A 12,473-nucleotide genomic window follows, 5' to 3' on the forward strand; every position below is an offset into this window, starting at 1 on the left:
ATTGTTGGTTTGGTGCATTTTCAACCCAACTTGGGTTGTTTTTAACCCAGCATTTTTAGAGTGTATGCTTATTCTAAACATAGGACTATTTGTCAAATATACAGTGGGGTGCAGAAAGCTACTTTGCATTTTTGTAATTTAATATGTTTTTTTCAATAACAAATTATATTAATACTTTGTTGGAGAAAGTAGTTTTAGCATGTTTAATGACTTCTTTATCCAACGCCATAACTTCCCTTTGTTTTAAATTATTCAAAACGTTCCCTTTGCTTTCAGGTTTAAATTAGATTTGAAATCCCAAATTTTCACTGTGTACCCACTGCGCAGTTAGATGCAATATCTTACATAAATATTTTATTCACCCTCTCAGACATGCACACAAAGAACCTTTTGAGCACTTAGGACACCTGATTTCCCTCTCATCTTATTGGAGCACTATGACCACACCCCTTATGTTGAATTAATTAGTTCTCTGCACAAAACCCTCTGTCACACTAGAGTTCTCTTACAGTGAGCACTCCAAAAATTGGCATGCATAAACTCACAAACACATTCATGTGTAAAAGACAGTGACTGAAAGAGAAACACGTGATCAGCAATATGCTGGCAGAATCAGGTCCTCAGCAGGGGCCCCAGCACATGGCCATCTCTCTGTACACAACAATGCTTCAACGTTTTCTTTCATTTTTAATGTTTTATTCTGCCATGTTCTAAACTGTTTCTTTATATGCAGAGGTTAACTTGTTTCCATTGTTTCTGGCTATATGAGACCACTCAATGTGACCTAAAACACTGAATAGTTGTGCCATGAGTTTGTGGTTGTAGTAAAAGTCTGAAAGTTTAATCTGCTTAAAGAACAGATTGTAAAGCTATATTCCTTCCATACTGTGCAGAGAGAGATAGAGAGGCAGACAGACATGTGGACATCACCACAGGTCCTCCATCTGTGGTAGCTCCTCTCTGGCTCACCTCCAGTGATCTCTGATAAGTGTGTTCCAGGGAAAAGTTGGCTGTGTTCTGCGTGTTTCTCTTTTATAAGTAATGTTGATGTCTCATGTCTGGTCTTTATAATCGTGGTTTAAGAATACACTAGTGTGTACAGGGACATTTTGTAGTATACTAAACTGTGTTTTTTCTTGTAAAAGTTGGCAAACGTTTTCTGTGATGGGTAGGTTTAGGGTTAGTGTAAAGGGATTGAATATACAGTTTTATAATATAAAAAACATTATGCTTATGGAGAGTCCACATATACAAGTGTATATGTGTTTGTTTGCATATCTGCAGTAGACATTAATATGTTATCTATGTAAGTCAAGCCAAATATATATGTAAATCAGCTCACAAGTCAACTCTGTCACATAAAACACATAAAACCTGATTGAGCTGACGTCTGATGGGGTTGAGAAAATTTATTATTTTTCCATTTTAACCACGTTGTATAGTGGATCCATTTATCCCACAACTATTGGTTAAAATGTGAATACGGAGTTGACAAGAAAGAAAACAAATTTATAGATCTTTCAGGACTATATGTCATGCTATGGCATCCACAATGAGCAGGAAATAGGTAAGGGGTCCCCACGGTTAAAGTTGCCCATGACATTGCCTGATTTATTCAGGACTTGACGCAAAGTGAGAACACAACACTTTTTTATTTATGGAAAATGTAATTCAAAATTTATTTTTTCTATTGTTTGTTTTACATTTCTCTGCCCTTCAATTTAAATGTATCTTAAACAGTTTGTTTGGCAGTACAGATTCAATTACATGTATTTTTCAAGTATTACTTTATCGGGGCTGTTTACTTGTTTCAAAGGTTTCAAAACGGTCTCTGTGTAAACAACAAAAACGTGAATCCGTGAAAACGATGATTTCATGCACATCCGTAAAACATGTTCAGTCTATAGTGTTTATAGTGTGTGAATGGGTGTACCATAGATCCACTGAAGGTGAGGTTTTGAACCCAAGTGCAGCTTCTTTATTAAGCCGAACCATAAATCAAAATACACAAGAGCTAAAGACAAGACAAGGGACACCTGTGAACAATGATCAACCCCAAAACCAATGACAACATGACATTGGGTGCTTCCCAATTCTTATTTGTGCATCCTCGTTCCCTTTCCTAGCTTCCTTTCCTCGCGCCTAAGCTCCGCCCCTTAAGGATGCGAGGGAAGGACGCAAGGAAAAGACGCGAGGACAGAAGAATTGAATCAAGTGAAATGATGGCTGCATCCGAAACCTGGAAAATGCTGCCTTCGGAGGACACATTTGAAGGCAGGAAGGCATCAAGCTGCGTCCGAATCAAATGTTTGCTTCACTTCCTGTCTCCTGAGAGACCTTCATCTGATCGATTCTTGAAGGCAGCGTACATGTCCTTCGCTGCCTCTGATATTCCACAATCCTGCTTTCCATTTAGTGACAGATGAGCTGGGGAAAAAAGATGGCGTCCAAAAGTTGCGTTTGTGGGTCAGTTTATGTGTAAATGTACGATTTTTACCAACATATTACACTTCTGATGTCATGTCTAGCGAGAAATCACTACTGTAGTAATTAAATATGTGTTTAGTTCTCACCAAAGCTCTCTCTATTTTGCTGTAGATCATTAAACTGTTACACTGCCTTAGGAGTCTGTCCAAAATTAGTTTCATGAGATGCCTTCATGCACAAAACACTGCCTTACAAGTCATTGTCTGATGAGGCAGCGAGGCAACGAGTCAGCAGACTAGGTTTTCGGACGCAGTCGATATATCCGCCCTCCTTTTAACGTCGGTGTATCCTCCTCACTCCTCCATCCTCGCCTCCTCGCGGTGCAATTAGAGAATTATGATCTCCTACAAGATGGCTGAGCTCCATCGGTTTCCGGGTCATAGGATGGAGGACGGAGGAGCGACGAAACTAGGACGGATATTAAGAAGCACTCACAGGAACACAGGGCAGGAACACATGAGGGCATGGAGTCACATGACACCGGACCCAAAGTTTAGTGCCGCGCTTCAGCTCTCTCACACCGGACGCGCACATTATATACGCGCAAGCTCAATTTTGAAACGACTTCTGACAGAAGAACTGTACGATGAGTGTATCTTAACACAGGGTGAAAACAGTATGTACATTGATGATTTAAGGTTAATATAATATAAATTTAATATAAAACCTTGAAATGGAACTCTTTGGTACAGCAGGAATTTAGGCCTCGTCCACACGAAGCCAGCGCTTTCCTAATCCGATCATTTTTTTTCCTCGTTTCAAGAAATATCTGCGTCCACACGGGATTAAGAAAACGGACTAAAAACGATGTAGTTTGCATGCCAGGCCAGTGTGTGGCGCTGTAATTCTGCCACAGAAAGACACTAAACACGAAGAAGAAGAGTTGTGGCTAGCAGGGGTATAGCAGTGGTCGGAGGTGAGGCAAAATCTCACAATATAATAACAATAAATACATTTGCTACTTAACAGATGTGTTTTATTATTGCCTACAACTACCCCAACCCAAAACATACCCTTACAATAATGCAGATACGGTAATTAAATGACGCAATATTGATGTGCGCATGCCCAGTGCCCATAGTTGTATCCCTTAAACTCTTCACCGTGCTGGACGTAGTGTGATGACATCACCGTTTCAGAAAATATACGGATTCGCTGTACACACGAAGACGGAAGACGACCGTTTTCAGATTTATCCGCTTTGGGACCCGGTTTCAAAAAATATCGGATTCATGCTTTTAAAACGCCGGATCCGTGTGGACGAAACGCTGATACGGTACAAAATGTATACGTATACAGCGAAACGCGTCTCCGTGTGGACGGGGCCTTAAACAACTTCCTGATTTGTTTAAATCAGCCGCCGCCGGGGTGTGTACACTCATTGAAAACGTGTTCGAATTTTAAAGGCGCGGCGCATCATAACACCCGCAAAGATTCGACTGTGAGATCGGTGGTCGAATCCGATCATCAAATCTTCGAACAATTCGGGGTCACCCCTAGTTATTATTATTTATTATCTTGCAATGTGGGTAATCACAGACAGCCATAAATCAGCTAATGTAAACAGTAGCATTTTTAGTATTTTTTATGATGTAATTATTTTTTAATTGTTTCTTGTGATACCCAAGCTTATGGTTAGAAACCATAACCAAAACTATCAAATAGCATGAAGTTGTCATCATGAAAAGATGTGATATGTGTAACTGAGGCAAAAACAACTGGCTCATCAAAGTGATGGCCCAGATGGTGTGAGCACACCCATCCACCCTGGCTAGCACATGAAACCTACTGTGAATTGCCTACTGATGAGACCACCAATGACTGGAGGATAGGGTGGGCTGCACCACTTTAAATGTCATGTCTGCTACTTTTCACAATTGTTGCCATTTTCCGTTAGTGTGATCATATGCAAATGAATGCAAGTGGTAAGATACACAAATTGAACGTCATGTAACATTATTCTTTTGGGGGTTTTTTCTGTTTTTTTTTTTTTTTAGGAAAAGCAGTCGTGAAGGCTGTGGAGGGTTTGCCACATCACAGGGATGTTCCAGAAAGTTCCAGCCCCTGTCTGCCCTGCCAGGAAGGCTGTGATTTCTGCAAGGACAACACGCCCTGCGTGGCCCGGGGTGACGGCGCCCTGCGTATGGCGGTGCTTTCCTTCCAGGGCTTGTGCATGCTGGTGGATTTCATCAGTATGGTGCTGCTCTACCATTTCCGCAGGAACAAGGTGAGCGTGTGCAGCCGGGGGGAGCTAATTAAGATGGCAACTGTTTCCATGAAGCACATCCTGTTCTTATTGACACCGGGGTGTTTCCATGCTGAGTTACATTACAATTAGTCACTCGTGCTCTGAGCGTACAGTATCTCGCCTGTTAGGTGACATTTTATTATTCCCTGTTAAATTAGAAGTAGACTGTTGTGATATACATCATGAGATATAAAATGCAAGTATAATCTACATTGTGCACTGTTTTCACCATTGTGTTACAACTACATCATTGATTCCAGTTTTCAGAATGTAAACTTTTCTCCATAACAAAAGCACAATCACTGCAAGTTCTTTGATTTTACTTAAAGATTTAAGAGAGCATGCTAAGGTGATAATAAATTATATTTTAAGCCTGTATTAGTTAATTAAAAAGATTTTTAGAGCAGAAAGACACAATGAAGGTTGATAAAGAAGGGAGTAAAAGAAAAAGACAAAATTTGCAAAGGTACTATATAGGAAGGAGAAAGAAGTGTTATGTGCTGCAAACTATTAGAGAGTCCAGCCAACTACGCTGAGGGATCTTATTTATTAACAGTGTCAAGGTTTTTTCCATACATTATACATAAGGGATAATGTATAGTCAGACAATCAGTATTCACAAAATAAACCTCAACAGATTGATAAGAACCCAACACAAATCTGAGGCTGACTGCATTATCCTTCATGGCAGCTTGCCAAATTACATGAATAAATGGACATGAAATCCAGATTTATGGTAAATTGAAATTAGTTTATTGAGTGAGAAGAAAGAGGGCGCAGGGCGAAACGAACAAGTACAGCTATTTGTATGATTTAGGATGTGTGTGAGTCAGTTAATAATTAAATGGATCACTTACTCAACCTCATGTTGTTCCAACCCCAGATGCAGATATACACTCACCTAAAGGATTATTAGGAACACCTGTTCACTTTCTCATTAATGCAATTATCTAATCAACCAATCGTACGGCAGTTGCTTCAATGCATTTAGGGGTGTGGTCCTGGTCAAGACAATCTCCTGGGCCCGTATTTATCAAACATCTTAGAATTACTCACAAGAACACTTCTAAGAATTGACTTAAGAGTAAAAAAAAAATATTGGCTCAAAGCTGCACTGAAAAGTTAGTTATCAAGCATCCCAATAATACTTTAAGTTAAGTGTAGGACTAAATGTTAAGCGTCAGTCTTAGAGTTGATTTACGACACTTTGCTGTGCCACAAACGGTATTTTGGATGATGTCATAGGCATGAACCAATCACTGAATAGATGTCCTTATTTAAGAATATTCTCAGATAAATTCACATTGAATTGTGAAATTCCTAAGAGGAGTTTACATTCAACCCATATTTGACAATAAAGAGTTTTCAAGAGAATACATTATAATATACACATTTGAAATTAAAGATAAACATGTCTTAATTTCAATTTTTAAACTGGTGTGCTATTAACTGACCTGCCTATATATAGCCTAGATTTTTTACAGCCACCATGGATTCAAAAAAGAAAACCGAACTGGTAGGAGGAAGAAGCGATTGCTACGGCTTGCTGAATTAGTTGAACAGCATTTTTTTTTTATTATAGTCTAAAGTCCAACATTAACCAGGACTGAAAAAGATGATGCCTGCTCTATCAAAACGATACCGTTTGATTAACTGCTCCTCGTCAAACCTTTCAAACACATTCTCCCTCTCTTGAAAGATTTTGCGCACGTCTCTGCAGATCTAACTGAATATTTGTTTTATTCTATTTTATTGTTATTCTATTATATTTTACAAAATATGTATGTTTGATTACCACATGCTGTTTTAATAAAGTTGAATTAGTTAACCTTGTATGTCATTTTTACTCTTTGAAAGTGTTGCAGGTGTTGATTATAATTAATTTACTGTTAGGCCCATAAATAGGATAAACAATAGACCTATATAAAAAGTATAATGTCTGACATTAAAAATGAACCACAAAACATGCTAAATGGGGAATATCTTTATAGCATAAAATAAGTTGTCAGAACGTCGCCTTGCAATTGCTGAATGTCACGCAACAATGCTCTACAGCCCTGTCGCATCTTACAAATCTACGTTGTTACAATGTTGCGAGCATAGTAGAAAGTAGAAATGCAACGTGCCACAAACGTTGCCACAATGTAAACGTGTTTGCTGGGTGTCTCCTCAGTGCCATCACAAGCCCCTACTGGCAACCGCTAACCACTTGAGAGACCTCTCGAGCTGTCTTAAATAACTGGGAGAGTAAGAGTGATTCTTAGCTTTAAGACATTTGATAACTTGCTTTTATACTTAAGTTTAAAAGTAGTAGTAAATTTCATGAATTCTCAGCACTTAAGACTAAAATAGCACTTTGAGAAACTTGATAAATACGGGCCCTGGGCCCGTATTTATCAAACATCTTAGAATTACTCACAAGAACACTGCTAAGAATTGACTTAAGAGTAAAAAAATTCTTGGCTCAAAGCTGCACTTAAAAGTTAGTTATCAAGCATCCCAATCATACTTTAAGTAAAGTGTAGGACTAGATCTTAAGTGCTAGTCTTAGAGTGGATTTACGACACTTTGCTGTGCCACAAATGGAATTTTGGATGATGTCATTGGCATGAACCAATCACTGAATAGATGTCCTTATTTAAGAATATAAAGATAAATTCACATTGAATGGTGAAATTCCTAAGTGGAGTTTACATTCAATACACATTTGACAATAAAGAGTTTTCAAGAGAATACATTATAATATACACATTTTAAATGAAAGATAAACATGTTTTCATCCATGTAATTATTTTTTTTTAAACTGGTGTGCTGTTAAATTGCCTATATATAGCCTAGATTTTTTTTATATATAATCAGCCACCATGGATTCCAAAAGAAAACCGACATGGCAGGAGAGAGAAACGATCGCTACTGCTTGCTGAATTACTCGAACAGTGTTTTTTATTTAATTTTATTTTTTTATAAAACCCAACATTAACCAGTGCTGAAAAAGATGATGTCTGCTCTGTCTAAACGATACTGTTTGATGAACTATTTGTCGTCACACATTTCGAACACCCTCTATTGAAAGATTTGCGCACGTCTCTGTCTCCATAGCGCCATCACAAGTCCCTACTGGCAACTCCTAACCACTTGAGAGACCTCTCGAGCTGTCTTAAATAACTGGGAGAGTAAGAGTGATTCTTAGCTTTAAGACATTTGGTAACTTGCTTTTATACTTAAGTTTAAAAGTAGGAGTAAATTTCATGAATTCTCAGCACTTAAGACTAAAATAGCACTTTGAGAAACTTGATAAATACGGCCCTGAACTCCAAACTGAATGTCAGAATGGGAGAGAAAGGTGATTTAAGCAATTTTTTACGTGGAATGGTTGTTGGTACCAGACGGGCCAGTCTGCAGACTGATCTCATGAAATGGCGTATGACATTGCCAATTCGTATGCCATTTTGGCGTGCTATCAAGACACATATTCGCTTTTTAGCGTGTTTATCAACGCCGTTTCATTCTATTCCCCTACACTGGCCCTACCCTGCCCCTACCCCTAAACCTACCCATCACACACACACAGCCCCTAAACCTACCCATCACAAGAATTTTCAATTTCCATTTTCAAAAAAAACATAGTAATTTAGTATGTTTATAAATCTATTTACCTTGTGGACACACACACATATTCAGACACATTTGAACGCATAACTCAAACTCTTCCCTAAACCTACCCATTTGTGTATTATAAAAAAAACAGAATATAAAAGGATATAAAAGGCAGATTTATTCAGAAAGTACAAAAATTCCAAGTGTTCCGAGGCCAAACGATTGATTTGTGTGAAGAAAATCCCCAAAAGCGATCCGACGGTCGAGTCCATCCGCCAACGATTAATAATACATTTCAAATATTGCCGCCGGAAGAAACGTCAGGTCTGACAGCATTGCCTGTTGTGTGTCTCGCGACCAATTGCTTTATTACGTCAGCTTTGATTGTAAAATGCCATTGGTTCTCGTGTGTCTCGTGACCGATCGTGTCATTCTAAACTTGTTGTGTGTATCATTTGAATCAGAAATATTAACGATTGCATGTGTTCTGTTCACAAAGGGGTACGATCATTATTTCAACGACTAAAAAAATAAGATCAAATCTGTTCTTCACATGAAGATATCGACTTCAGAAGACTTGAAATGCAACATGAGTTAATACTTTTATACAGTTTTTTGGTCCGTTTTTGCAATAAATACATGTATATTTATTTGCCTGTTACATGTTTTATTTTGTTGAGAGTGGGTAGGTTTAGGGTAGGAGTGGAGTTAGTTGCTCCAAAATATAAAATTAGGCTATAAATATTAATTATGTGAGATCAGGTTGGCGGAATCACATGGCGTAGACATACACGCGGAATCAAACAGCGTAGACATACCATGGATAGCTCAAAATGCGTACAGATAACACGCCATTTGGCTTTAGAAAGTGGCGTGTATGTTTGCGCAAAGTCATGATGTCGTTGCGGTCTGAGTATTTCACAATCTACTCAGTTACTGGAATTTTCATGCATAACCATTTCTAGGATTTACAAAGAATGGTGTGAAAAGGGAAAAACATCCAGTGTGTGGCAGTCCTGTGGACAAAAATACATTGTTGATGCTAGAGGTCAGAGGAGAATGGGCCGACTGATTCAAGCTGATAGAAGAGCAACTTTGACTGAAATAACCAATCGTTACGACCGAGGTATGCAGCAAAGCATTTGTGAAGCCACAAAAGCACAACCTTGAGGCGGATGGGCTACAACCGCAGAATACCTCACCGGGAACTCCACTACAAATAGGAAAAAGAGGCTACAATTTGCTCGAGCTCACCAAACATCTTTGGGATGTGGTGGACCGGGAGCTTTGTGCCCTGGATGTGCATCCCACAAATCTCCATCAACTGCAAGATGCTATCCTATCAATATGGGCCAACATTTCTAAAGAATGCTTTCAGCACCTTGTTGAAGCAATGTCACGTAGAATTAAGGCAGTTCTGAAGGCGAAAGGGGGTCAAACACAGTATTGGTATGGTGTTCCTAATAATCCTTTAGGTGACTGCATTTACTGAAACCTAAAACATTTTATGTCCCTCCAATGAAAGTATATTGACTGTGGGCCCTATTTTAACGATGGTCTGAAGAGCATGTCGCAAGTGCTCTTAGGGCGTGTCCGAATCCACTTTTGCTAGTTTTATGACTGAAAAAAGCAGTCAGTGCACTGGGTGCATGGTCCAAAAATTGGTTGTACCTAGTCTCTTAATGAGTCATGGGTAAGTTTTGGGTATAACGTGCAATAAACCAATCACAGGCTCATCTCCTATTCCCTTTAAAAGCCAGTTGCCATGGTGGATTCACTATTTACATGGCAGAATTTGCAAGTGGAAAGACTGAACGCATCTCCAGATAGGAATTATTTTATTTTTTAATATTTAAAAATGTTTGTGTGCTGCTGGCGTCCCTGTGTGTGTAATAAGCAGAATGTATGCGCATTGTGCACCCGTCTATTACGTTCCCTTTAAAAACACACAAAATACTGCACTTATGACTTTAATCCAGGTTTTTGTTGGTCAATAGCACAGTCAGTTGCCTTAAAATAGCAACACGCCAACAATGCGTCTGAACACCGCAGTTTCAGACCAGCACACCCATGGGAGCACAAATGGCCTCAAATGTTTTTACTATTTAAACAAAATGACACAGGATGTAAACACGATAACTGTGTCAGGCTGAAACTAGCAAAAAACACTTGCGTCGTGCCTGGCACCGGGCGTATAATAGGATCCTGTGTCTCTTCAGAAGACAACTCTATTCATATGGAAAGGGATGGACTGGGACTAAAATTTGGCTCTGGACAAAACCAGCCCATGCGGCCTAAAAGTTCCCCCCTGAATGTTTTGCTAGGGTTAGGCCCTTAAAGGTAGGGTAGGTAAGAATTGGTTAAAAAAAACTTTTTTTCCAAATATGTTTAAACTTTCTTTATATATCAATAAATAATTAAAATGTAAGTTATCTAAAAAGAAAGTATAATTGATTTTCTCTAGACCTCTCACGACTGTTTTAAAGACAGCTCATTATTTCCATTCACTCCACCTTCTCCCTTCTGGGCTCTTTCCAAAGCCACGCCCCCAAAACCCATGAATGCACTACGCTGGCCACTCAGCTGAAAGACGCAATATTTATCTGAGATGAGCGGAGAAGAAGGAGTGGAGTGCATGTAGTGACATCATGTCAGAATCACATGTAATAAAAATGTTGTCTGATTCGGTAACGAGATATATGTATATTCAACACTACAGCGATCAACTTGAAAAAAAAATTCAACACTACAGCGAAAAACTTGAAAAAAAAATTCAACACTACAGCGATCAACTTGAGCTAAGCATATTGAGTATTTATCATCTCTACTAATGGTAAGTGTAATTAAGTGTATAAAATTTTAACTTTATGCTAAGTAATGTTATGTTAGCTATATTAGGCAGCTACATGTGTACATTTATAAAAAAAATGTATAATCAAAATGAAAGATTACCTGTCCAGCAGAAATACAGTCATCAAGGAGTTGCTTTTCAGCCCCTTGAGGTCCCTCAGATCCGCCATCGTTGGAATGTGACGCTGATATTTACTTCCGTTTGATTTCTTTGTTTATCCAAAGACTTTTCGTGCATTGCCTTTTCTTGTACTGTCTTCCTTTTTTGCATTGTTTGCCTTTGTATTATGAATTATGAATTATGAATGCTCTTTCTCTGCCATTATTTTGCAAAAAATGGGTGCACGCATGCGGGCAGATCCTATAGCAAAAGGGTTGGTAGCCATGGTAGCGAGAGAGAGTGACAGTCGCCCAAGCCAATCATTTGTTTCATCCCGAACGAAAATAATGAGCGGTGTTTATTGCAGATTAAAAAGTCTAGAGTCACTCGATTTTTATACTCTCTTTTTCAGAGTACTTACATTTTAATTATCTATTGACATATAAAGAAAGTTTAAACAAATTTGGACAAATGTGTTTTAGATCATTCTTACCTAACCTACCTTTAATTAAAAAAGAAATTAATAAATAAAACTAGGACAGGGAATTTTGTCACATAGCAATGCAATTGACAGTAAAGCACTGATTTTGAGCTATGATTCCGTATTTACTGCTATTAAATTCTGTCATCATTTACTTTATTTTATTATTTGAATTATTTTATTCTATGTTCCAAAGAAAGAAAGTAATTCAGGTCTGGAATGAGTAAATTATGACATTTTGGGTTGAACTATCCCTTACAACAACAGAGTTAGCACCTAATTTATTTAAGACACTGATATCTATCTTTTATGAGGCTCTCACTGAAAAAAAGTGGAGTGTTCCTTTAAAGGTGCCCTAGAATGATTTGAAACAATATGTTAAATTATTCTCTGATATCAACAAAGAGGGTGAGTGGATTTTTTAAGGGCAAAAATTGTCCAGATACAGTTTTACAGGTCCATTTACAACCTTATAAACTGTCCGTAGGATGTAATGCTCTGTTTTTGCCTTATTTGGAAGAGTCATGAATATTAATGTTGAGCTCACAGCACACAGCGAAGCGGCTCGTGAGTCCTGACCGTCCTGACAGAACACAGACCGATTGAATGACACTTTAAGCGGAGCATCTCAAATGGAGATTGATAAAATGCAGCTCACTTGTTTCTTGGTGTTTTCAGATCATTCACGCACGAGAAAGAACTTGCGTGCT

At 38.4% G+C, this 12,473-nt stretch overlaps 1 protein-coding gene across 2 annotated transcripts in view; it reads left to right on the forward strand.

Moving 5' to 3' along the window:
- Positions 1–12,473, forward strand: part of gpr158a (G protein-coupled receptor 158a) — a 191,960-nt gene that overhangs the window by 81,852 nt on the left and 97,635 nt on the right. For both annotated transcript variants that reach the window (XM_067434785.1, XM_067434786.1), the window contains exon 4: positions 4,485–4,714. In XM_067434785.1, coding sequence (XP_067290886.1) covers positions 4,485–4,714 — 230 coding nt within the window. The remainder of the gene's footprint in view (positions 1–4,484; positions 4,715–12,473) is intronic.

The sequence above is a fragment of the Pseudorasbora parva genome, chromosome 24 (assembly GCF_024679245.1).
Source record: "Pseudorasbora parva isolate DD20220531a chromosome 24, ASM2467924v1, whole genome shotgun sequence".
NCBI classification, from domain to species: domain Eukaryota; kingdom Metazoa; phylum Chordata; class Actinopteri; order Cypriniformes; family Gobionidae; genus Pseudorasbora; species Pseudorasbora parva.